At 38.9% G+C, this 27,355-nt stretch overlaps 1 protein-coding gene across 2 annotated transcripts in view; it reads left to right on the top strand.

The window, feature by feature from the left end:
- Positions 1 to 27,355, top strand: part of LOC127646732 (leucine-rich repeat-containing G-protein coupled receptor 4) — a 104,635-nt gene that overhangs the window by 60,036 nt on the left and 17,244 nt on the right. For both annotated transcript variants that reach the window (XR_007970951.1, XM_052130585.1), the window contains exons 4-8: positions 6,353 to 6,424; positions 10,064 to 10,135; positions 23,541 to 23,756; positions 24,737 to 24,808; positions 26,619 to 26,687. Coding sequence is in view for 1 of the 2 variants with exons in the window: in XM_052130585.1 (XP_051986545.1) it covers positions 6,353 to 6,424; positions 10,064 to 10,135; positions 23,541 to 23,756; positions 24,737 to 24,808; positions 26,619 to 26,687 (501 nt within the window). In the remaining variant the exon portion in view is untranslated. The remainder of the gene's footprint in view (positions 1 to 6,352; positions 6,425 to 10,063; positions 10,136 to 23,540; positions 23,757 to 24,736; positions 24,809 to 26,618; positions 26,688 to 27,355) is intronic.

Below are 27,355 nucleotides of genomic sequence, written 5' to 3' on the forward strand. Positions count from 1 at the left end.
GTTATAACACATCAAAAATAAATTGATGTAAAAGAAGTAAATTGAATACAATTCTTGACCCAAATTTAAATTGACCCACAAATTCTAAACAAACAAAAGATGTGTGAACATTTTCCAATCATTTATAATTTTTTTTTATAAATTTCCACTGATTACAAAAAATAAATCAATCAATTACACATATTCAACCAGTCAGTAACGGAGTAGTGACAGATACAGTTCAGCAGAGACGGACCACTGGTATTAAAAGGGGAGAAATTGGAACAGCCAACAGATGTAGAAAAGGAAGTCCGCCTTCGCAGTTAAAAGATCCAATCACCTTTTAGATACAGACATCAGTCTGTATCAACTCGAGAATGCACGTGTACATTAGCTGAACCATCTTATAAAATAGCATTTTTTAGCATGATCTGAGTTAAAGAAGCACAATTTATGATGCCATTGCTGTCAGATTTTACTGCCGATTTCAAAAATTTTCTTTGATCGTAACCTTGTACAACCATTTTGGAGATTTCAGTCTTTCTCCATTCAAGTAGATAGGAGCTGCACTTTTCTGCCACTTGTAGCCATAAAAATAGAGCACAACAGTGCTGTCCACTTCTTTTAGCCATCTGGGTTCCCCAAGGACTTTTCCTAGTCATTTTGTGCAGAGGCTTTTCATAAAATCCTCCATAAAAGAGTTGAAACAACCAGCTCTGAATTAAATCACAACATTAAACTATTAGTCAATTTTTCTTTGAGCCAAAAAAAGTTTGAAAATCAAATAAAAAGACAGTTACAAGATGATGTACATTCTGTCTTTCATGAGGACACAAATTACATTTTATTGAAACAATATATTTCATGTTTATTGCACAATATTCTGATATATACAAATATATAAGTAGTAGAAGGGAGTCTGACTCTGGTTTTACAGGCTATGTTGGCCACAGTTCTCTGATTGGTGAAACTTTCTCTGTTGGACCATGGGTAATGTAGTTGTTCACCAGGAATTCTGCTATCAAAGACAAAATTTAAACAATGAAGTTGAATTAACGTGGACTGATGGTTTCAACAAAGGTATATACCATTGACGAACAACCTCGGAGCTCAAGGTAGGTATGCCTTTAAAGGTTTATAAGTTATCGTTCAAAATCAGTTAGTCTATCGAATTTCACTTCCAGAACCAGACTGTTGTGCTCTATATTTGCCCAGGAGCATTCAAAAGATGGTTGCCTAGTGGACTGACTTGCCTTGAAAGCGAATTTGGTAGTAATCAGCCAGTGCCTAATTAGTCTAACAAGTCTTAAGGACAACATTGCATAACACAGCAACCATTTTTATTTATTTATAAGCAGAGGCAGGAGGTGTAAACATCTTGTGTAAAAGATCTAAGATAAATATGTGCAACTCCATACTTGCTGTAATAAGAGGATGAAATGGGAGGCTTTCTCTTCTCTTCTAAAGCACTGTGGCCTATTCGTGCTCCTGACAGACAAATCGAGAGATGGAGAGAAAAATGATAAGAGTTAGAAGAGTGTGAGAAAGTTCTCTGACTCCAGTTTCAGTGGGTGATAAATCTGGTGTTAATCTCTCGGGCCTCATTTGGTGAAGTTATGTGGACCCTCTGTCCACCTTACCTCACACACATAGAGAAGCTATTGCATATGAGTAACAGCACATGCAGTACTGACAAATACATATAAGCAAACAATTTTAACCCCATCTTGTACTGTATTGTGTTATAGCATAACACCTATAAACTGAATGTGTACACACCTTTACATGAACACATTCACACTCATAATATCCTCTTGAGTCTCTGAATAGAAGGTGTCGTAGTGTGTTGTCCAGCATGAAACATTTCTGCACAATCAGAGCTCATCAACTTGACCAGACAGAGAGTCTCTAAAGGCTTTAGCAGACAGAGAACGAGTTAGCACTTTAGAAAAGAGGAATGCTTAAAAGAGGAATGTTTATAACACATACTACTGTCAGCATATATCAGCTATATAGTGTACTCTCACAATTTAAACAAAAGATTGAATCTTTCAGAATATACACTGCTGGGCGGCTGTGGCTCAGTTGGTAGAGCAGGTCGGCCACTAATCGCAGGGTTGGTGCTTCGAATCCTGGCCCACACGACTCCACATGCCGAAGTGTCCTTGGGCAAGATACTGAACCCCAAGTTGCTCCCAGTGGCAGGCTAGCACCTTACATAGCAGCTCTGCCGCCATTGGTGTATGAATGTGTGTGTTAATGGATGAATGTGTCAGTGTAAAGCACTTTGAATACCGTTAAGGCTTAAAAAGGCGCTATATAAGTGCAGACCATTTACTGGGTCTATAAAATAAAGCAGTAAGTAATGAGAGGTTGTGTGTTACACGGTTAATAGACGTGACAAGATAAAGCAAGACAGTACACAAAAAAAGGTATTTTGATTACATTCATTTGTGTTTTTGTCTGAAACAGCCGCCTTAGACAGTAGGACATTCTGTCGAGTGCTTGGTTTCTATTTCGGAGGCGTCACGCCAGGTAGCCACGCCCACTCTGAGCTCTCATTGGTCCACAATCCAGCTTCTCATAACAGTACAATTTTTTTTTTTTCTCCACAATGCCCAATTCCCAATGCACTCCAAGTCCTTGTGGTGGCGTAGTGACTCTTCTGAGGCCGTCAATCTGCACATTTTATCACGTGGATTGTTGAGCGAGTTACCGCAGAGACATAGCACGTCTGGAGGTTTCACATTATAGAGACCGCGAGGAGGTTAACCCATATGACTTTACCCTCCCTAGCAACCAGGCCAATTCGGTTGCTTAGGAGACCTGGCTGGAGTCACTCAGCACACCCTGGATTCGAACGCACGACTATAGGTGTGGTAGTCAGCGTCTTTACTCACTGAGCTATCCAGGCCCCCTACTAACAGTTTTGTGTCATGCTGCATTATTGCGTTCAGTGTGGACAGATTGCTTGTCATTGGAAATGTATCTTGTACATTTGGTTAGGACATGGTGTCACATTGAATGTATAATGGTTAAAAACACCCCTTACCCATGGTAAAATTACTGTAATGCACAGCTTCTCATGACTTATTGCTGTTATAAATAAAATGTTGGCAACAGCAGTATAAAAAAAGATAATTATTTCAAATAAATAGTTGCATTTATTAATCATAATAATTGGAATACACACTTCTACCAAGAAATGTAATTCATCATCCTTGCTAGTGATGTCAAAAGTACAGGTACCTCAGTAACAAATTGATACTAAAATAAAAAAGAGAGCGTGTCGCCCCTTATTACACTCCCCATGGAGACAAGTGAAAGGGGAACTAATATTACCAACATCCAACAAAATGAAAAGGAAGGAACATACATATAAATCTATATAAAATATTTAGTTACTATAATATAATGCTAAATGAAATATAATAAAATAATGAATACAAATCATTTAATTAAATGGTGACAAACTAATAAAAAGTTTCACTTTAAATTTAATTACACAATGGGTTATCAATTCAACTTCAGTTTCACATTAAGCTTCATTCTTTAGGAATATCTTATACAGTAAAGAATAGTTTGTATAAGCCTACTAGTTTTTAAGGCCTAGAATAAAGAGTAACATTTATATTTTGTGTATACTGAATTATTTAATCAACCAACATTATTTTTGACAGCAAAAACTAGGCAACAGCTATGGTTTTACCAACAGGGAAATTTAGTTAAGTGACATTGAGCAGAAATCATTCATAATGTAACTATTTGGTTTATATGTGTATGTGTATGTGTGTATATATACAGTGAGGAAAATAAGTATTTGAACACCCTGCTATTTTGCAAGTTCTCCCACTTGGAAATCATGGAGGGGTCTGAAATTGTCATCGTAGGTGCATGTCCACTGTGAGAGACATAATCTAAAAAAAAAAACATCCAGAAATCACAATGTATGATTTTTTAACTCTTTATTTGTATGATACAGCTGCAAATAAGTATTTGAACACCTGTCTATCAGCTAGAATTCTGACCCTCAAAGACCTGTTAGTCTGCCTTTAAAATGTCCACCTCCACTCCATTTATTATCCTAAATTAGATTCACCTGTTTGAGGTCGTTAGCTGCATAAAGACACCTGTCCACCCCATACAATTAGTAAGAATCCAACTACTAACATGGCCAAGACCAAAGAGCTGTCCAAAGACACTAGAGACAAAATTGTACACCTCCACAAGGCTGGAAAGGGCTACGGGTAAATTGCCAAGCAGCTTGGTGAAAAAAGGTCCACTGTTGGAGCAATCATTAGAAAATGGAAGAAGCTAAATCTCCCTCGGACTGGGGCTCCATGCAAGATCTCACCTCGTGGGGTCTCAATGATCCTAAGAAAGGTGAGAAATCGGCCCAGAACTACACGGGAGGAGCTGGTCAATGACCTGAAAAGAGCTGGGACCACCGTTTCCAAGGTTACTGTTGGTAATACACTAAGACGTCATGGTTTGAAATCATGCATGGCACGGAAGGTTCCCCTGCTTAAACCAGCACATGTCAAGGCCCGTCTTAAGTTTGCCAATGACCATTTGGATGATCCAGAGGAGTCATGGGAGAAAGTCATGTGGTCAGATGAGACCAAAATAGAACTTTTTGGTCATAATTCCACTAACCGTGTTTGGAGGAAGAAGAATGATGAGTACCATCCCAAGAACACCATCCCTACTGTGAAGCATGGGGGTGGTAGCATCATGCTTTGGGGGTGTTTTTCTGCACATGGGACAGGGCTGACTGCACTGTATTAAGGAGAGGATGACCGGGGCCATGTATTGCGAGATTTTGGGGAACAACCTCCTTCCCTCAGTTAGAGCATTGAAGATGGGTCGAGGCTGGGTCTTCCAACATGACAATGACCCGAAGCACACAGCCAGGATAACCAAGGAGTGGCTCTGTAAGAAGCATATCAAGGTTCTGGCATGGCCTAGACAGTCTCCAGACCTAAACCCAATAGAGAATCTTTGGAGGGAGCTCAAACTCCATGTTTCTCAGCGACAGCCCAGAAACCTGATTGTTCTAGAGAAGATCTGTGTGGAGGAGTGGGCCAAAATCCCTCCTGCAGTGTGTGCAAACCTGGTGAAAAACTACAGGAAACGTTTGACCTCTGTAATTGCAAACAAAGGCTACTGTACCAAATATTAACATTGATTTACTCAGGTGTTCAAATACTTATTTGCAGCTGTATCATACAAATAAATAGTTAAAAAATCATACATTGTAATTTCAATTTGATGAAAATCAATTGATCAATTTGATGACAATTCGATGACAATTTCAGACCCCTCCATGAAGTGGGAGAACTTGCAAAATAGCAGGGTGTTCAAGTACTTATTTTCCTCACTGTATATAGATAGATAGATAGATGGCTAATGTGTGGTTTATTGTTTTAGAAAAAAATCGTTTGCGTTGAGCCCTGTTATATTTTCATGACAATTGCAGTGTGTGTTTTAGTCATTTTAAGTAGGTGTGGTGAAGGATCTGAAAGCAAAGCCAGACTTAATGGTGGCTATGTTTGCTTGTGTTGGTTCTGAGAATAGTCTACATTGCTACTTAATGAGTGTATTTATGAGATGAGCACACACGAATGCCACCACAATGTCATACAAATATAACCAGTTTTGACAGCTGCTGATAAAAAGTTAAATGATCAGCATCGATTGATGAGATGAAAATTGGAGATCGGTGTCAGATGTTAAAATCCTAATTGGAGCATCCCTAATATTCAATTTGACTGTGTTTCAAAAACTAATGATGATGATTAGTGTGCTGAGACCCTATCACAAAATGGACATAATCCGGTACACGTGGACGGTAACATTTGGATTTGAAGAAGACTTTGTTTCACTGTTTATATATTTATTTGTTTGTGGTTGAACTGAAAAAAGGTCTCAGTTTGGTTATTTTTAAGAAGGCTCAAATGTGAAAACCCCAGTAGCCTTTTTGCAGTTGAACATGTGGAACACATTACCATCAAAATTGAAATAATCGCAGTATGACTTTTTGTCCAAATCGTGCAGCCCTATAGAGAAATATAAAATTTCACTGGTATCGGTTCCGACCACTGATAATTTTGTATCTTGACAACTCTACACACTCTGTTTATGCTTATTAAAATATAATTTATGGTCATGTGTTTTTTCAAGGTGGTTCAGTCGACCAGATTTCTTGTCAGAACCATCCATTTTATAACAATCTTTTGTGTCTCTTTATACTCATAGCTACATTTGACTTCCTTTGACATCCTTTTCCCTAGCTTTCTATCAGAATGTCTGGAGATTTGTTTTTGCAACCTGAATGAATATGTATTTGTTTTTTTTGTTTTGTTTTTTGTAGACGTTTGGCTGGTAATGACCTTGCTTTCATCCACCCAGAGGCTCTGTCTGGCCTCCATCAGCTTAAAGTCTTGTAAGTATACCAAAAACACACACTCACACCCACACACACATTGTTACTGCTATCCACCTTTTTCACAAGCAGCGAAATTACCCATCATGCTTAGCGTGTTCTTCGAATGTGAATGCTACGGACTTCCGCTTCACAGCTTATTCCCATTACCAAGCACTGAAATATCACTAAGAACAGTCAAAAATTAGTGAACAGTCTGTTTTTACTTAATGTAAATCCCTTTCAGGCCACGTGTGGACATTCAGTTTCGATTGCAATCCCCAAATCGAGAAGTACACTCACACACATTTACATGGGAAAGTTACTGGGCTCTAGCGCACTCTGCACATGCCCTGTGTGAGTGCGTGCGTGCGTGCGCGTGTGTGCGTGTGCGCGCGCGTGCATGAAAGAGAGAGAGACGCAGACATACAGCACGCAGAGAGAGAGAGAATTTGCGTATATGATGCGCTACATTTAATTACGTTTTTGTTGAAACTGAACAAATCGCAGACATTAAGGGAATCTAGAAATCCCGACTGGTCACTTTTTAAGGTTAAAAAAAAAGGGAAACATCCGTGAAAAGAGGGCAAATGGTCATAATACGCAACTTCTGATTATTACATCTGGTCTGACTCGGCTTATCGTTGTGACATTCATTTTCCAGTAATTTTTAAGCCAACTGTAGTTGTTATAACACCCTATAACAGTGCATAATTATCCAGACCCTTAGCTGCTCGCCATCACCAATAATGTTAGTCTAGCTGATAACAACAACTGAGCGGAAGTGTGGAGCATCCGAGAGGAAGTCTCTCGCTGCAATGGCGCCACCCATGGAGAAGTCAGGAAAAAGGTGGATAATTACGAGGATTTTCCTTTGCCATAATACTGACCTAATGATTTTTTTTCTATCCCTACCTTTACCCTCAAATAAACTTTTTGCACTTTTACATTTTCCTTAAAATATCATTTAGTATGTTTATTTAGCCCTTTGAATTATGTGAATATTTGGGGTGTCCTCACAATTCTGGCGTTTCCTCAAAAATGTCAGGTTTTCCCACATTGTGAGGCCATTTTCGTCCCCATAATGTTGGTCAAATCATCAAGCTCACACACCTATATTTGATACAGGCTTATTCATTCACTGAGGTCTTGTACATTGCAGCGAGAGAGCACTAGATCCTGCTGTGTGTTTTGTTGAGTTGTTAAGTGGTGTTGTGTAACTAACAGGTATTTCGCTGCTACTGGATCAGCAAGTCTGTCAGTGTCTGATGGAGTATCTTTCATCATGATGCATTCGCTCTCTCTCTCTCTCTCTCTCTCCTTCTTTTTGTAGTGGTGGCAATCATCAGGGACTTGATGATACAATATACTATCAATATCAGGATGCGATTCTTTGTGTTTAGTGTATTGCGATTTGACACAGTGATCTAGTATGATCTTTTAATCACCTGTTTCTCATTCATCTTGATTGGAGTTCATTGCTTTATGCAGCAAGTGCTGAACTTCCTGCTTTACTTCATCATAGAGTAAATTAACGTACAGCAGAGCCACATCAGTGACACACACACAAATTATGTGAAGTGTATTTTATTTCCAGCATTTTTATCATTACCCTTGTTGTTTAGCTGTATGGAGTGTTTGCTAACCTAATGCTGCAATCCGTTTTGTCGAAGTAGTTGTGGTCAGTCCTTTTTCCCCTGAAAATGTTTTAATGTAACTAAAAATATTGATTCTTGGTGTTAGAATGTCTATAGAGTATAGCAAAACCCCCCAACCCCCCTCAAACTCTTTCTCTCTTTATTTCCTGTAACCTAAGTTTTGTTCTTCAGGTGTTTGTGAGCCAATTCAAATGCAGCTTATCAGTTACATAATCCCCTCAGCCAAGTTTTACATAAAGATAATTTTCCCTCTACTTGTCCCCACGGTGCTCTCACTGACTCATCCAGAGACTGTTGTCTGGGATGTCGGGAATGAGTTGGGGAAACCAAATGCCAGGACTGTAGATTGTGGAGATGATTTGGGGTAGTTTTAATTGACTGTGGCCATGTAATTGTGAATGCCTCTTGGCTGGCTTGTGTCTATGTGATTGTATTGATTTTCAGAGATGTGTGTAGTTGTGTGTGCTGTGGACAGGCACAGAGCGGGAAAAGTTGTCCTCACGGCCTATGCATTTGAGTGAAGCCAGAGAGTGCTGATAATGTAGAGGAAGCAAGATATGCAATGTGATTGGCTTAGAACAAGACATACACACACACTCAGACACACACAAACACAAATCCCATTAATACAAAAGCTTTTATTGTTTTTTGGGTTTATGATTTGTGTAGAAATCTTATAGAAACGTGTGTCTGATAGGGAGGGCGATATGGCCAAATATAATTTTATATATATATATATATATATATATATATATATATATATATATATATATATATATATATATATATATATTCATATTGCTCAAAATTATTATTTATAACAATAAACATTTCATACCATTTAATGGGGAAGGAAATTAATTCCACACGTTTGTTAAGACCACAAAAATTAATGTAAACATAAATTGTTTTTGTTTTTTTACAAGTAAACTCCACAGGTTAAGCTACATTTAAAATTTAAGTTTAGGATTTAATCCTACATAAGGTGTGTGAACTCTTTTCACCACCATTTAATTGTCTTCAGCAGACATTTAACTCTCTGCATAGTCATTCATTTTTAAGTTTCCGATAATGCTGTTCTTCCTAGTTTTGCCCTGATGCGTGGTCCACTACATTATGTAATTGCTGCAGCATAAAAGCCATTACGTCCACTGAAAGACTCTCTTGCCTGTGTCAAAATTAGCAGACGTCACAGTGCTTTGGATCATAAGAACACATTTAACTAAACAGTAAATAAAAAAAACACAATGGTGTTAATATCGGGGTCCCTGTTGTCTTAATTCGATAGCTGAATTACATTTGCAGTGACTGTCTTGTTTGAAACACAATGATTTCAGATTCACCAGAAAGATAGCTAGCTAACGTGTACTTAGCCACATTGCTGATTTACATGACATCAGGGCTAACTGTCTGATTTCATGTCTGTGATTGAGTTAGCTAGGTGCGTGTATAAATTTGATTTACTGTTTTTTTTTTTTTTTTTTTTTTAGCAACACGAACCTCATCTAAAAAAAAATTATAGGCTAAATTTCGAAAATGTTAATATCAAGTTTTTATTTTCTTTTGATAAATATAGAGATCATTTTATATCCCAGCCCTAGTTGTAAGGTATTTATGCCATTGTTTATTGCTCTTCTTTTGTCTTTATTATGGGCTTTGTAGTTCTTTTGTTGTCTGTTTATTGGTCCCTGTGATTATTAGTTCCGGATGTTCCTCATTTTCTCATTTGCCCTTGTGTATATATTCCTTGGTTTTCCTGTGTTCATTGTCAGTTGTTTTACTTTCCAGGCTGTAATGTTTGTATTCTAGTTTAGTCTGATTCCTTGTCTCCAGTGTTTCAAGGGGGCTTTATTAAAAGTCTGCACTTAGATCTGCTCTTCTCATCTCTTCTCCCACAGAACATTACACTAGTCTGATATACTGTGTATGTGTCACAGGAGTGAACAGTGTATAATGGTGTTGTTTTAAACACAATATGTTCTCTTTTTTTTTTTTTTTCCAGGATGCTTCAGAATAATCAGTTGAAGACTGTTCCCAGTGCAGCTCTCAGGAATCTCCATGCCCTGCAGTCTTTGTGAGCATCTCTCTTTTTTTTGTCTGTTGCACCCCCTCTCTCTCCGTTTTAGCAGAGAGACACCAACCACATAATCTACAAAATTATGTAAATACTATTATGTAGCATACTTTAACTTCATGACAACAACCATTTATTACAACGAAACTTTTTTTTGTGCAAATGTAACAATTGTAACAACTTTACTGCTCAAATCGTTTTTCAGATGCATTGCGATCTTCATTTGAACATTCTCGATATCGATCCCAAAATCGATCTTTTACTTTTGGCGCAACCCTCTACTACAATGAGAGGAAATCACTTCAAAATTGTCACAAAAAAATGTATTTGGTAACTTGCTGGTAAATGTTTAGATTTCACTCACCAGTGATTGTTTGGTGAAGTATTAAGCAGCAAGATCCTTTCACTGGGTGTTGAAAGTGAAATTTTGGTTTAACTCGTCTGTGTAATGTGTGTCCAAAGATGAGAACCACACAATCCATTTGTCATTGAAAAATGTATCTTTAAAAATAATTGATTTCCTTTACAGTCAATTGTTCATCAATCAATCAATCAATAAACATTTAATTCTAATCTCGCATATCACAGATGTGGTAAAGCAATTTGAATCCTCTCTCATTAACATGCGCTCATTTACAAATGCTCTTTATAGAACTTTTCTTAAAGAGACAGTGCCGGTTTTTTAGCAGATGTTCTTCAAATCAATGTAAATGCCTGTAAATAGTAGAATAAATGCAATTAAACAATAAACATGTAACACAAATAATATATGCAATATAATATATTTATTTATTGAATACATGGATTTGTTCATTTTTAAAAAAGCTAAAAAGTGACCTAAATGACGATTAGAATTGCATATGAACATGATAACTGAAAAAATACCAATATTAATTGATATTCAGTTGAATCAGAATTTAAACGAATCGAGAGCTTGTGAATCGGAATCGAATCAGGAAATCGTCTCGGTTACTCTCGTAACCTCCGTTCCCTGATGGAGGAAACGAGACGTTGTGTCGATGTAGTGACACTAGGGGTCTCTCTTGAGAGCCTCGGTTACCACTTATCTTTGAGAAAAGGCCAATGAGAATTGGCAAACAGAATTTTCTTGCCCCTCCCCTGGACATACAGGTATAAAGAAGGGAGGCGTGCGTCTCTTCAGACAGGTTTTGAGCTGAGGAGCCGAGAGCAAGTTCCTGGCCATTTCTGCGGCTTAGTACATTGTTGTGGCAAGAGGGACACAATGTCTTATTCCCAACAGAGGTTACGACAGTAACACTCACTCGACGTTGTGTCAATGTAGTGACACTAGGGGTCCCTATTTAAAAATTCTACAACACTGAACATGTTATGTTTGACTACTGATGCAGGTGCGAGCAAGCTGTTGCGTGCCAAAATAGCAGGTGCATCAGGCTGCACGTAACCTTCCCAAACGCACCAGCCGCTGCCTTTTCTCTCTATGTTTTTTGTCCATAGATTGTTAGATGTGACTAGGGCCATCTATCGCTATAACACGCATCGGGGAAGGCGTTCTTTTCCAATCCTATTCTTTCTGGGGGAAAAGACCCCACGGAGACCATATCCTGCCCAACAGGGGAGGGTAACATGTGGCGAATACGTCACATGGGCTTACCAGCCACACATGAAAGTGGCACGGTGGTAGGTCCTGCCTCAATGGGGAGAAGCTCTACAAACACAGCGACCGGGGGGCAGAGGGAAACGCGGTCTGCCGACAGGGGGACTGTACCGTGGAAAATACATCACAGGAGATATCAGAACCTGTGAAGCACCTATTCCAGTACAGGCAAGTCGGTGCCTGAGGTGTGTCTGCTGCGAACTTCCTCCACTGAGTTCGGAGCCAGAGGGCTAGGGAGGAAGGACACCCAGGGTCCGTGACTCGACTGGAGGAGTAGAGCGCACTTCTTCACCTCAGGAGAGGGGAAAGGCACTATTCCGAATTCTACATATTCGGACCTGACAAAACACAGGATGAAACCAGCTCAGCCCGGAGGTTGTAAGACCGTGCGAAGGTATTGGGTGTTGCCCAGCCCGCCGCTGTGCAGATGTCTGCTGGAGAGGTGCCATGGGCAGTTCCCACGAGGAAGCCACACACTTTGTACAGTGTGCTTGAACCCAGAAGGGGGCTGACACAGCCCGGGTCTGGGCGGCCAACACAATGGCGTTCACGATCCCGTAGGCAAGCCTCTGTTGGGGCAGCGTTCCCTTTCTGCTGTCCATCAGGCCGATAAAGAGCTGCTCAGCGTGTCTAAAGCTCTGTGTGTGATCCAAGTAGATGCAAAGTTCGCACCAGACACAGGCTGGGTCTGCCTCCTCCCAGGGCAGCGCTTGCGGGTTCACTACCTGAACCCTAAAGAAAAGGGGTCATAGGAACCTTGGGCACATAGCCCGGTCGGGTTCTCAGGATGACGTGAGAGTCTGCTGGACCAGGCTCCAGGCAAGGATCGCTGACAGAGAATGCTTGCCGGTCCACAACCCTCTTGATGGAAGTGAGCGCAATCAGGAGGGCCGTCTTCAAGGAGAAGGCCTTTAGTCCGACTGACTCTAGCGGCTCAAACGGGGCTCTCCAAATGTCTGAGAGGTGCCTCTAAGGAACCTGATGATCAGGTTGTGCTTCCCAAACGATTTACCATCACTGTACTTCTAACTTCTTAAGGTAAACTGGTTGTGGTGGATGTGGAAAGTTTAAAAATTGAATTGAGTTAACTTAATCCTCTGGAATCGACGATCATGCGTGCGTTATCTCATGGATTAATTTAAAATACTCCGTCATTCACGATCACTCAGATAAGAGGAAGACAGAATTTAGTCATGCAAATTATAAAATGCTCAAGTAATGCTGAACAATAAATCAAAATAAAATTGAAATCGCTATTTGGCTTATTGATTATGCAATGGCAGTGATTTAAATATCTTGAGTGATTATACTTGCGTGTTCCAGAGTGAAGAGTTCCAGAATTGTTCAGGCACGTGTTCTGTGCTCACACACGTGGTGTTTTTCCAACTCAGAGCGGCTCATTTCACTGCTGCTCCTCACAAACTGTGTGAGTTTGTGCCACTTATAATGTGCACTTGACCGCAAGATGCGCAAACATTTACCCTAATTTGTAATGAGAATCGGTTATATATCACCGCTTATGAAAATTTCCAAGGTTTTACTGTATTGTAATAATATTTTTTATTTATTTATTTTTTTGGCAGAATGAAGAAATTAAAGACAGACATACAGTAAACAGGAGTATTGTCCTAGTTTTGGTTAGATTATGACCAGTGTTTCCTCTAAAATACTGCCTTAACAGGGATAGCACAAATGTGTGTGTGACTTGAGTGCAGACCTGCTAACCTTTGGAAAATATTTAACATTAATAACGTTAACCACAGTTGGTTTGACACTCACACACACACACACACACACACACACACACACACACACACACACACACACACACACACGTCCTGAGTTGCACTTTAATTATTGTCACTTTATACCTGGCTGCTACCTCAATAACTGCTATGTGCATAGAACACGATTTCATAGTATGTTATGTTTACATTTGGCATTTTTAGAAACTGTCATCTTTTTGCACTACTGTGTACTGGTCGGCGCTGCACTGTCTCTCACTGTGCCTATTGTCCTGTTCATTTTTAGTAATTTATTGTACTGTCCCGTACTTTTTGCACATGTTTTCACGTGCACTTTATATAGGTATGTTATTTAGTCTGTGTAGTCTCATGTGGTTCTGTGTTTGTCCTATGTTGTTTTATGTAGCACCATGGTCCTGGAGGAACGTTGTCTCGTTTCGCTGTGTACTTTACTCACTGTATATGGTTGAAACGACAATAAAAACCACTTGACTTGTTATCCTAACGAAACGTAATTTGCAAGCTAGCTTGCTGGTTCATCTGGGGCCTGTTGCACCAGCATTGCGTAAGTTACAACTTCGCCTAGTTGTGGCGTAAATGGACACTAAGTCACAATTGATGCACTACTAAATATTTCAGCGTTGCACTATTAAACTTAGGTAGGACATAACCCTGCATGTAAACTAAATATTTACGGAGGCCTCCCACCAGGAGTAACTGATGGAATAAAAAAGAAGACTCATTTAATAACATCAATGAACTCATGTTTTGACATTAGCCATCAAGCAGCTTCAGGTAATAATTTAGCTATCTAGGAAGGCCTATTTCTAGATATGTTTTAATTGAATAGGCTACATTTTTAATTTGACCTATTTCAGGATGTGTGACTATATAGCTGATTTGGTTTTTTAAACAAAATGGAAATCCTGAACTCAAACTTTAGTTTTACTCCTATCTCATTTACAGTGTCTTACATACCAACATAATTGTTTTTAATTATTATTATATATTTTTTTTACATGTGTAAATTAGGGATGTGTGAGACTAGTCGACTAAATGATACAGCTGCTGCTAGTCGGCATTGGAAATAATAGTTGATTAATCTGTTAATATTGAATTCCCATAAAACATTTTAATTACACTTTGCGTTATATTGTTTTTATCATTACTTAAAAAATAATTATTGACAGAATTATTTAATAAGCATTTATCTGGAGGATGATTTCATGCTTCTCTCTTTCACTCGCTGTGTGCACAGAACAATGTTCTGATGAGTAAAACATGGTATGTTATCAAACCCCGTGCCCCGTCACACTGATGGTACTCAAAAACAAATTCCAAGGATGGCAGTTCTGGTCTTAGAATAGACCTCATCGAAATGACCTGCCGGTTGAAATGCGATGCGAACACTTTATAGTTATTACAGATTTCATTTTCTGTTAATGCATGATTTTCTGTAAAACTCCTTTGAATCTTTGTGTGTTGTGAAAAGTGCTACACAAATAAAAATTACTTGACTTTTGGTGTGAAAAAATATCTACTTTTTAACTCTAAATCATCACTTTCGGTAAGCTTCACAAGAAGTTGGAGATCACGCGGTCTCTTGAGTGACGTTTTTGCGTTGCCATGATACAGAAGTAATCTCACGTTCTCCTCTCGGATGAGACATCCAGGATAAGCACACAAACGCAACATTGTGAGTAAAGAAAAAGATAAGTATAGATCTAAACCAAAACCAACCAAGCTATTGTAGAGCATTCCTCCTAACTCGTAAACAGCGCTGCTCTTCCAGCTGTGACTCCTATGTCTCAGTTCTCACGTGTTTCAAATGCCAATGCGATTACGTCACGCAGCCATCCGCCGTATTCCCAGTGGTCATCTGCTGCCTTGCCTGGTCCACCCATGTCACACTGCTGCAGAGCGGAAGCATGATTTAGTGTTTATAAATGTACTTAAATATTTATCTTTTTCTCATCAAAAGTGATTGCGTTGTTTTAGAATTTGATTTAACAGCTGGTGTCATATGGATGACGTTTATGCTGACTGTCTGTGATTTTTGGAGCTTCAAAATAGAAATCCCCATCCACTTTTAAGGACCTACTTAGCTAAGATATTTTTCTATTTTTCTTCAGTTGTGTTCTGGTGAAGAAAGAGTAAATAATTAGATAATTTTGGGTTGAACTATCGCTTTAAAAGTATATGAGTAGATTTGATTCCTTACTAAATAAATTCAAATCGCATGATATATTCTTGGAAAATGTCTCTACGCGAACGCTCGTATAGATGTGGGTGCATTTGCACCAGCTTGCTAATTACTGCACGTTGGAGTATTCATGTTGACTGCTCTTTACTGTCTGGACAGAATAAGCTGTCACCCAAAAAGTAGGTGGAGCTCCAGGTCACACCTATCGATGACGTGGACCAATGACAGTAAGGTTTTTTGCAGCCAGTAAGAAGTGTCCCTAAAAGTTCACCCTGGCAAGCTATTACAAACCACTGAACCTAACTCTTTTTGGACATATTTTGTTCTAAATGACGTCACACCCTTTAGTTATTTGATTTTGTAGATAGTATGCAGGGGCCTTAACATTTACCATTAGCCTTAACCATTAACCTGTTGTAAAAATTTTTTAAATATGTCCATGTTTTTCACCTCATATGTTACAATTTCATGGGTTCACTGGTATGGAAGTCAAAAGTAAGTAGAGGTATGTTTAACTGGTTAATAATTAATAAGAGTATAGCAGCTGGTAGCACTGAATGTATTATATTCTGTACATGGTATATTTGAATGTTTGTTTGTGTGTGTATATGTGTCCTCTTACTTGTCCATGTTTAAAAAATGCAGCATGTTGTTTCATGTTTAAAAATGCAGCATTCAACCATTACCACCTCTCCAGATCCACCCCCCCACCCCCCTCTCAGCCCCTCATGTCCTGTGTTTTTCCTCTCTTTTTTCCCCCTTGGTGCTGAAGTAATGCAATTTGGCACAGTCCACCTGCTTTTGGATAAGGCCTCAGAGAATGGCCTGTCAATCAACGTGCCTTTTGCCCCTCAGCATGGATGATGAGAAAAAAAGCAGGGAGAGGGACACACAAGATAGGCAAGCCAGTAAAAGAGAGAAAAAGGGGGCAGTCCTCTGGGAATGTGTTCCCCCAGCATGCTCTTTGCACAGGTTCTTCAAATGCATTAATCATGCTACCAAAAAAAGAAAAACACATCCTAATTACAGTGACATTGCTGAGAGGAGCAAGGCAGAGACAAAACCTGTTGAAAAGACTAGAAAAAAACGTAATTTAGTGAGTACAACTGCCTCTCCTCACTAAAACCATTTCCAAAACCACAATTATAATCTTACAACCATCTATAATTTCAAGTGGCAATCTCTGCCACACAGTTTGCAATGATCTAGTAAAGATCGTTGACTTCTAACCTCAAAAGTCAATTCCGTGGTTTGCTGTTTACGGGTTTTTTTTGTTTTGTTGTTGTTTTAAATTGGATACACACATTTCACAGAATCACTGACCCATTTCCTCAAGTGACATGCACCAAGCCCATTAAAAAAAAAGACCAAATTTCCAAAATCTTACACAAAGAAGAACTCTTTTGCTGAATTATCCAGCCAGAATCACACTCAGAAAAGCATTTGTTGCACACACGAAGCATCAGTTTATACACTGTGCTGCAAAAGATAACACTTTCTCATCAAAATAAATTTGATTCAGATTGCCCAAAAAAAAAAAAGAAGAAAAGAAAACATTGTCTGATACTTTAGAAACTGACATTTTATTTCCCAATTAGCTGTATTACAGTATACTCAATTCTCAATGTATTTAGTGTCACCTTTTGAAAGAAAAACTTGCCTGTGTACTGTAAAAAATGTGTCAAAAAAGATTGATATCATTACAGAATTAGCCACCACCATATTGACAATTTGAGCTTCCTAATTTGGGTTGAACATGCTAATTAGTTATTTATTTATTTTAGTTTTAGGTTCTTTCCCCCCCATTATTTGATGGTCTTCTCTCAATTTGTAGAAGTTGACAAAGTTGGGTTTCCCATACGTAGGAAAGTGACATATTGTGCAAATATAAAATACTGTAAGACATATCTGTAACCAACAACTTACCTGTTCAGTTTGAAATGTCCTAACAATTCTAGCTACAGTATAACAATTTAGATGTGGCAGCACTCTCTGTCCAGCTTCATTAAAGCTCGTACCATGGTTGATGACACGATCTTTCACAGCAGCTTTACCTCATCTGATATATTTCTGCATCTTCCTCTACCTCCTCATGCTCTTTGTTGTTCCATGTTTTTGATGTTTCGATGAGCAATTGTTTGACTTTTATGCATTTGATACAGTAAAGTATTAAATTTTGGTTGATTGTGTTTGAACGTGTGAGATGTGTTTGCTACGTTATCTCTTTGACTCCCTTGGTTTTAGATTTGGAGCTGGTGTATTCACAATGAAAACTGTGCTGGCCTGCTGAGAGTTATGTGAAGAGTTTTGCAAATAGAATGCATGAGAAGCGCAAATTGTGTGGAAGCAGGGAAAAAGTGTTAACCATTTTGAGAATGGGTATATGTTTCTGGCACATTAGCAAGAGAAACTGATTAATTGTTTCAGTCACAGTGTGTATCCAATTGAAAAAAAAACGGTAACAGACCAGAGAGCAATTTAGCCTCCCCTGAGTGTTAAAGTTATGAACTAAAGTTATTTAAAAATTGTGTATGAAGTTCTAAATCTTTACATAAGCTGAGCTGCAGATGCATTAAACATTACAACAGCACTTGTGGCCAAATGTTCCCTCGTAGATGTATATCTTAAATGAAAATCCCCGCAAGACCATCTTACTATTTCCATTCTCTACCACCCAACTGCTTTAGTATGTGTGAGTCTTTTAGGGATCAGGGATCAATACTACTGTATATATTGGTCAGTGTATGAACACTCTCAGATTTGACAGTAGCTGTTGAGGATATGCCCAGATCTGCACATTCAAAACAAGCAGCCAGCACAGCCTTTAGACACAGCTGACAGATTCAGATCTCTAGAGGCAAAAGACACCTTAGTTTACTCCTGAATTGGGAGTCATTTGTCATTCATTTGAAACTATATAGAACTGCAAGTTGTATCATTTAATCACTGACTTCAGTTTACTTATCATTCACTGGCCCCATATCACCCTATTGTGTGAGCTTCATGTTTGTGTAGACTGCTCTGTGTAGAGCAAAGAATTAAACATTCTTAACAGTGCCAAGGCCAAAAGTGAGCCAGAGTTCATATCCAAAGCACACATCACTTTAGATGATCTCTCACTTTAGTTGGCAAATGCCTCGCAGTGCTGAAAATTTCTCTTGAAAAATCACTCAGACTAAACCAGAACTGTAGAATGTTACACACATGCTGAAAACTTGTTTTCACTCGCCATTGGTTCATTAGAGCATGTGCGGTCTTTAGTCCTCCTTTCACAGAATGCACTCACAGAACATGTTGGTTAAAGTTTATTTAATAAGTTAGGCTAAGCTCAAGGTACACTGTATACACACTCTTCCAGGCAGGTCTATTGTCCCCAATTATGAGCTCTGTTTATATTTTCATTTTTGAGAGCCACATATTTCCATTTCACAGAGGCATTAATATGCTCCTCATCTTGTTTTTTTTAGTGTGTGTGTGTGTGTGTGTGTGTGCGCGCGCGTTTTTGTGATTTACGAGGACAATTTTGTAAGTTACAAATTAGTAATTACAAGGGTATTATGCTATAAATGTGATTTATGAGGACATTTCTAGTGTCCCCATAATTCAAATCGCTTAAAAATCATACTAAACAATGTTTTATTGAAAATGTAAAAATGCAGAAGGTTTTCTGTGATGATTAGGTTTAGGGGTTGTGTTAGGTTTAGAGGATAGAATCTATAGTTTGTACAGTATAAAAGTCATTATGTCTATGGAAAGTCCTCATAATGATAGGTAGACCAACGTGTGTGTGTGTGTGTGTGTGTGTGTGTGTGTGTGTGTGTGTGTGTGTGTGTGTGTGTGTGTGGTTTACAAAGACACTTTTTTTTTAGGTTTCAAACTGGCAATTACATGGGTATTATGCTATAAATGTGGTTTATTAGGACATTTCTATTGTACCCAAAATTCAAATAGCATAAACATACTAAACAAAGTTTTTTGAAAATGTAAAAATGCAGAAAGTTTTTTGTGCGGTTTAGGGTTATGGTTAGGGGATAGAATCTATAGTTCGTACAGTATAAAAATCATTATGTCTAATAGAGAGTTCTCACAAGAATAGCCGCACCAACATGTGTGCGTGTGTGTTTTACAAACTGATGATTAATCTTCATGGGAGGGAGGGTAGAGCTTAGCCAGTGTCAGCCATTCATAAACAGGAAATCACCACCCCATCATTATTACCCATCAAACCCTTCCTCCTCATGATTGGCTCCTATGGCAAGAGACCAAAATCCCATTACAAACTTCAGTGCTCTAATTCTATTTAGAAGAAAAGGCAATGAGGCAGTGGAATATGCTTTTACATCAATGAAAGTTGGTTTATTAATGTAACACCATTGAAGAATATGTGCTGTCTAATTTAGAAGCACTCCTCATCAACTTTTAGCCTTTCTATTCACCGTGGGAGTTTTCCTTGTTCATTCTGGTGAGTGTTTATATCCCTCCACAAGCATGCGTGAATGCAGCATTGCAACAGCTTGTTTATCACAGACATGGAGCAACAACACTCGGACTAACTTATTATTATTCTGGGAGATTTTAATAAAGCTAACCTCACCCGTGAACTGCCAAAATACAAACAACACATCACATGCCCATAAGAGACAGAAATATACTGGACCACCACTACGACACTGTAAAAGATGCATATTGCTCTGTCCCACTTGTAGCTTTAGGACTCTCTGATCACTGTCTGGCTCATATTCTCCAGACCTACAAGCAGAAACTAAAATCAGCTAAGGACTGTAAAGAGATGGACTAATGAAGCAGAGCTGGAACTACAAGCCTGCTTTGACTGCACTGATTGGAGTATTTTTTAAGCTGCAGCCACAAACCTGGATGAGCTCACAGATTTTGTAATAGCATATATCAGTTTCTGTGAAGATATGTGCATCTTCCCTTAGGGGATATCATATTGTTCAACCAAGCCAGAAACACACAGCCAACGATCCTGCATCTGTGTGGAAAGGCCTGAAAAGCATCACCAAGTACAAGACACCTCCCCCTCACTCTGTAGAGAGTCAACTAATGGCTGATGAACTGAATGTGTTTTACTGCAGGTTTGGAAAGCCCAGTCTCACACACCTCCCCCTCTCTGATCGTCACTTCACACACAACAACACCTCCTGGAACCCCCCCTCCCCCTCCTGCCACTCAATCTGCAATTATAATCTGTGAGGAGGATGTGTGTCGGTTCTTTCGGAAACAAAAGTCTAGGAAAGGTTCAGGCTCAGACACGTTTCACCTTCCTATCTGAAAGTCTGTGCTGAACAACTGGCCTCCATCTTCACACAGATCTTCAATAGATTACTGGAGCAGTGTGAAGTTCCCTGCTGCTCCACCATCATTCCGGTCCCCCAAAAACCCCAAATCACAGGCCTTAATTACTACAGACCTCTCACTCTCACATCTGGGGTCATGAAGTAATTTGAGAGACTGGTTTTGGCCTACCTGAAGGACATTACTGGACCCCTGCTGGACTTCCTTCAATTTGCTTACAGAGCAAACAGGAATATGGATGATGCTGTCAATATGGAACTGCATTATATCCTGCAACACCTCGACAAACCTGGGACTTATGCAAGGATCCTATATGTGGACTTCAGTTCAGCCTTCAAAACCATCATACCTAATCTTCTCTCAACCAAACTGACCCAGCTCTTCATTCCCACCTCAATCTGGCGATGGATCACCAGCTTTCTGATAGATAGGCAGCAGCTAGTGAGACTGGGTAAACTCACAACTGGGACCCTCACTGTTAGCACTGGTGCTCCTCAGGGATACGTTCTATCTCCACTGCTCTTCTCCCTGTATACAAATGACTGCACTGCAAAGGACCCCACTGTCAAGCTCCTGAAGTTTGTAGATGACACCACAGACTTCGACCTCATCCACGACGGTGACGAGTCTGTATACAGATGGGAGGTTGAACAGCTGACTTCTGGTGTGGTCACAACAACCTTGAGCTGAACACGCTTAAAACTGTGGAGATGATAGTGGATTTCAGGAGGAATCCCCCATAGTGAAATAATGTAAATACATATCAAATGTACATATGTAAATTCACATATTTACTGTACATATCCCTACCTTGCACATACATTACCACTTGCAATTGTACATATGCCATTCTGTTATGTGTATATGTCCTATTATTTGTATGTTTATTTATACTCTTACCTTTTTATATTCTGTGTCTAACTGTAAGGTTATGTGTGCACTTGTTTCTCCAATCACCAAAGAAATTCCTTGTGTATGTCTGAACTCGTGGCAATAAAGCTCATTCTGATACTGATTTATTCACGCTTATGTCATTCCAAACCCATATGACTTTTTATTTATTTGTCCATAGAACACAAAATAATATATATGTTTAAGAATGTTCAAGTTGCTCTTTCCATTATAATTAAAGTGAATGAGGACTACAGCTGTCAAGCTCCAAAAACCACCATACAAGCACCATAAAAGTAGTTTATATGACACATGTACTACTGTATATTCCAAGTCTTCTAAAGCCATACAGTAGTTTTGTATGTGGAACAGACCAAAATGTAACTAATTTCAACTGAAAATACCCCCCCTTGTTGTAACATTACCGTACTTGTCTCTATAGAGGACAACAGTTTTCACTTCAATTTACTTCATGTAAGTAAAAAATCAAATAATTTTTTTCCATAGAAGAATACATTTTTAACAATAACATTTCAAACTTTAAAGACCGACCTATCATAAGCTTCAGGGTTGTTAATCAATGGTATATACAACCCTGATATACCAGTGGGAGTGGTGGTGGCGTAGTGGGCTAAAGCGCTGAGCTGGTAATCAGAAGGTCACTGGTTCAACCCCCACAGTCACCACCATTTGTGTCCTTGAGCAAGGCACTTAACTCCAGGTTGTTCTGGGGGTTTTGGATAAAAGTGTCTTTTAAATGCATAAATGTAAATATAACTCTGTTTGAGCTACCAGTCTGCATTTTGTGAACTTCAGTGTTTAAAAATCATGGTTAATCGCAGATTCAATGGTGAAGAACTGCACTACCCATGATCTTGCGACAAAAATATTCCAATAAGCGAACAAGTTCTGAAGTGACCGCCCACTCCCATGACGTACTGTTAATGACATACCGGTAATCAAATCAGTCTCCCCACACTCTCAAACTACTTATATATTTCTAAAGATTGGAATATTTTGCAATAAAACTTAATATGTGATTCACCTCAGGGCTGGTTGGTTTGTTTCATGGCTTACAACACTTTTAGGACTTTATTAAATAGATTTGAAAAATACTTCCAGAACCAAGAAGCCTTATAAGTGTGTGTATGTGGGTACTCTTGCACTCTATTACACAAACTTGTTAATAAATATGTAGCTACTGAGTCAGATTTTTTAAGTGTCTACAGTATTTGATACATCACCGTTTGCCTTGGTTACAAGCCCTCAGGGGGCCTGCAGGGTGTGGCCCCCTCTCCCTTTTAAAATCTAGGTCTAGGGCTCCCACCTGGGCTCTATGAGAAGGAAAGTGAGATCATGGAAAAGGCATGTGTTGCTTTAACAGCGCAGTGCTGAGAGACTGAGTGCTAACTGATGTCTTAGCACCTACTCAACAGTAGACACTCCCAATATACACACACTCCCAGTGCCGTATTTGTTGAGGTGCCTGCACTAATAAGAAAAATGTTGTATGTTTTTAGCTAATTCTCTTAAAGATGCACAGTAAACTCTAGCTACATCACTACAGCATTCAGTGCATGTATGTTTTTAGTAAATATCTCCCTCTTCTATCAGGCGGTTGGATGCTAACCACATCACGTCGGTGCCTGAGGACAGTTTTGAGGGTCTGCAGCAGCTCCGGCATCTCTGGCTAGATGACAACAGTCTGACTGAGGTTCCTGTCAGCCCCCTACAGCACCAGAGCAACCTTCAGGCCCTGACGCTGGCCCTCAACCGGATCACACAAATCCCAGACAACGCCTTCGCCAACCTCTCCAGTCTGGTTGTACTGTGAGTGCTTCAAGTGGACCTGTTTTATAACCATATTCAGTACTGTTAGTTGACTTTAGACAATTTTAAGTTTCTACCACTGATAAATGTACCATGCCCTGTTGCCTTTCACCACACTTCAGTTAAATCCATCAGGGCAGTGTCTAACTGTGGTCCTATGCTGCTCATATAACACCCATACAAACTAACTTGCTCATGGTTAAGTACACACAGGTAAAAAGTGGCCTGGATGTAGAATTTTGGAGAGAGAATACAGGAGAAAAGAAAAACGTACCCTTGTGTCTTGCAAAGTCAAACCGAGGCTACAGACCTTCTCTCTCTCCCTCTGTGCTTCTTCTGGAAGCTTCTCTGTTGGTCTGATTTACCAATTACATTCCAGCTGCTGAAAAATATTTGCCTAAGGAGTGGAGGCCAATTAATCCGTTAAGTAAGCTGAACAAACACACAGACCTATACGGTGAAGTTTTCAGCTGAATGGCTGATGAATTATCCATTCAGAGACTTCCAGAAACAGAAAATGTTTGCGTTGGTGTTCTGCTGAGAAGTGCATCTCTTTAATGACTGGAAAAGTAAAGAAAAATAGACATCTCTTGTCTTTGGTAAAGTGATGAATTGGTCAGATTAATGCTGCATAGATCACATTAGAAGTTTTGAAATTCTTTTACCTGTCAGGTTATATCCACTATAACCCTTGATTATTCTTCCATGGCACTGTTCATTTTATCACACAGAACTCACTAAATACTTCTTATATCTTTGATGCACATCTCTGATTAGTTAACAGTTATCATGTTGAACATTTCATGTGGTAAAAAAAAAAAAAAAACATTGTGGAGGCTGTAAAATCTAATCTGTGTGATATGCTTTTGATAATGAATAAAGATAAGGACAAAGAATGAACAAATGCACACAAAAACAACATCTCGAAGTAATTAAATGTGATTACAGTTTCTAAATTCTTATTTGTCCATGTCGTTCAGGCATCTACACAATAATCGGATCCAGGAGATTGGGAAGAACTGTTTTAATGGACTGGACAACCTGGAGACATTGTGAGTTCCCTTTCACCTGCATTTGAAGTCACACTTCCTGCCATTAAAGGGAATGTATGTGCATGTAATGGTACATTTACTCTGATAGAGTTGATTTAACAGCTGATTTTACCTCATAGAAGAACATCAATGTTGCATATGTTTAGCCAAACCTTTAGCTATTTTCTCTACCTATTTAATATTATGAATTACAAGAAAATAGGCAAATTCATTCTGAATCAATTCTGTGTGGGCACAAGTATAGTTACGTATTATTCTGTGTGTGCAGTGTTCAGTGTGATAGTTAGCTGCTGTTCTAGCGCCCTCTTCTGCAGCAGGAGCATTCAGTAAGGATGCTTTAGCTGACAGGTTTAGTTCTGGTATGTAACAACAAACAATACACTAGATGTGTAACACTTTGGTCATACACACAAAGGTAGAAGGTTAAATACCAGGAACTGAGGTCCTTTTATATGTTATATCTCTCCTCTGGAACCTTGAATCTTAACTCCATGTATTTCTGTATATGACAAGTGCCTAAATAACTTCTGGAATTTTAAATCTTTCTCAATTGAAGCACAGTTTATTACCTGTTTTTAACATAGTTTAGTATGTCTTTGGTTCTCACTTTGTGCGAGTTGTTAAAACTCAAAGGACTGGATGTTTTGAAGTTACAGAGTAAACAGAATAACTGTAAACAGAGAAAAAACTCATTTGAATACATTTTAAATGAGGCGCTGATACACCATTTGTTTTGAGTGTGGTGATGTGAGCAAAGATCAACCTTTGAGAGGTCAGGCAACTCTGAGTCATTACTGATTTGCTTGAACTCAGTTAATCAGGATTTACAGTATAGCGATAAAGGACAAAGAGTCTTTTTAGGATCCACGGCTTTAGCTTATTGCCTCCGTTCTCTCTCTCCACTTACCACAGTTAATTTAGCAAGCATCCACAGCGTCAGGGTGAAAGAGGGAAGGGGAAGGCAGATAGCCATCGCTGACTCTGCTTTATTTACTTACTCTGGCCGTAATAAGGACAGGATGAGGACATGCCAGTGTCCTGTGCCCGTAGGGAGCAGAGTGGGACATGGAACAGGGGCATTAGGGTGTAGAGAGGAAATATAATGCCAAACTGTATCGTGTGGCTGCAAAGACAAACAATAACACATTGAAGAAATCAGCAGACCAGCTGTCCTGTCTTGGCTTAAAGGATTTCTCTGAACAGATTTTCTTTTCTCTTTTTTCATTTGATTTCATTTTGATTGACGTTGTATTTTGTCCTGAACTTATATTGGCCAAGGGATAGTTTAGCCATAAATTAAAAGTATGTTATTTACTCACCCTCGTGTTGTTCCAGACCTGAATAACTGTCATTATTCCATGGAACAAAAATGTAGATGTTAGGCAGAATGTAAGCCTTAGTCACTATTTGTATAAATTGAATCTATTTTCCATACAATGAAAGTGAATGGTGACTGAGGCCAACTTTCTGCCTAACATCTCCTTATGTGTTCCACGGAAGAAAGTCATACAGGTTTGAAACAACATGAGGGTAAGTAAATGAACATTTTTGGGTGAACTAACATCTTACTTAAAGTTGTCTTGTCTTTACATGTTCAGCTAAAACCAAGATCATCCACTTAGGAACAAATCAGGTTATTGAATTGAACAGGTTATTGATTATTGTAAAGGCTATTGTAATGATTGTACTAAAACAATACAAGTTTGGTTTATTAAGGGAAGTAGAGGGGTTCTGTATGTGTGTTGCTCTGCTCTTACAACAGTGTTTTATCCTAAAATGAATAACTTTCACCTAACTTGTCTCCTTTTAGGGATCTAAACTTCAACAATCTGAAGACCTTTCCAGAGGCTATTCAGACTCTGCCCAAGCTGAAAGAACTGTGAGGGTCTATAAACACATATATTCACTCATACACTCATTCAGTCATTCCAATAGTTCCTCTTTTAGTCATTTATTTTGTGGCAAGTTATTGATGGTGTTAGGGTAAGTTGGCAATATTAAATCATAGTGAATAGGAGGGATTTCTGAACATCTAAAAAAAAAAAAACAATTATGTGATGTACACGTGCCTCTTCCAGCAGTATACAATCTATCTAATCCAAAAATAAGACTAGAATAGTCTCTGCATACAGTTTAAACTCAAGGGCCCCAAACAGGGATCTGTCCACTCGCTTACCATTTGTGTTTTGCAATCCAGAGACTGAGGGGCAAAAAGCTTTGCAGAAGTTGCAGTGCATTAAAAAGTGTACCAAGATGCCATCTAGTGTTGAGAAGTAGAACTGCTTTGTGATAGGATAGGATAGGCTTTATTCACAGTAGCACCCCATTTTTAATGGGAATAACAATTAGGCTCTTAGGGATAGACTTACTATATCTTCAATGGCACAAATGGTATAAAGCTGTATAAATCAGATTTTCCACAACTCATGATGTCTGGAGTTCTTTGTATACTGAATATTCTTAAAAATATATTTTAATGGTGGGCCTGTGTAGCTCAGCAATTATTGACGCTGACTACAACCACTGGAGTCGCAAGTTCGAATCCAG

The sequence above is a fragment of the Xyrauchen texanus genome, chromosome 1 (genome assembly GCF_025860055.1).
Source record: "Xyrauchen texanus isolate HMW12.3.18 chromosome 1, RBS_HiC_50CHRs, whole genome shotgun sequence".
NCBI classification, from domain to species: domain Eukaryota; kingdom Metazoa; phylum Chordata; class Actinopteri; order Cypriniformes; family Catostomidae; genus Xyrauchen; species Xyrauchen texanus.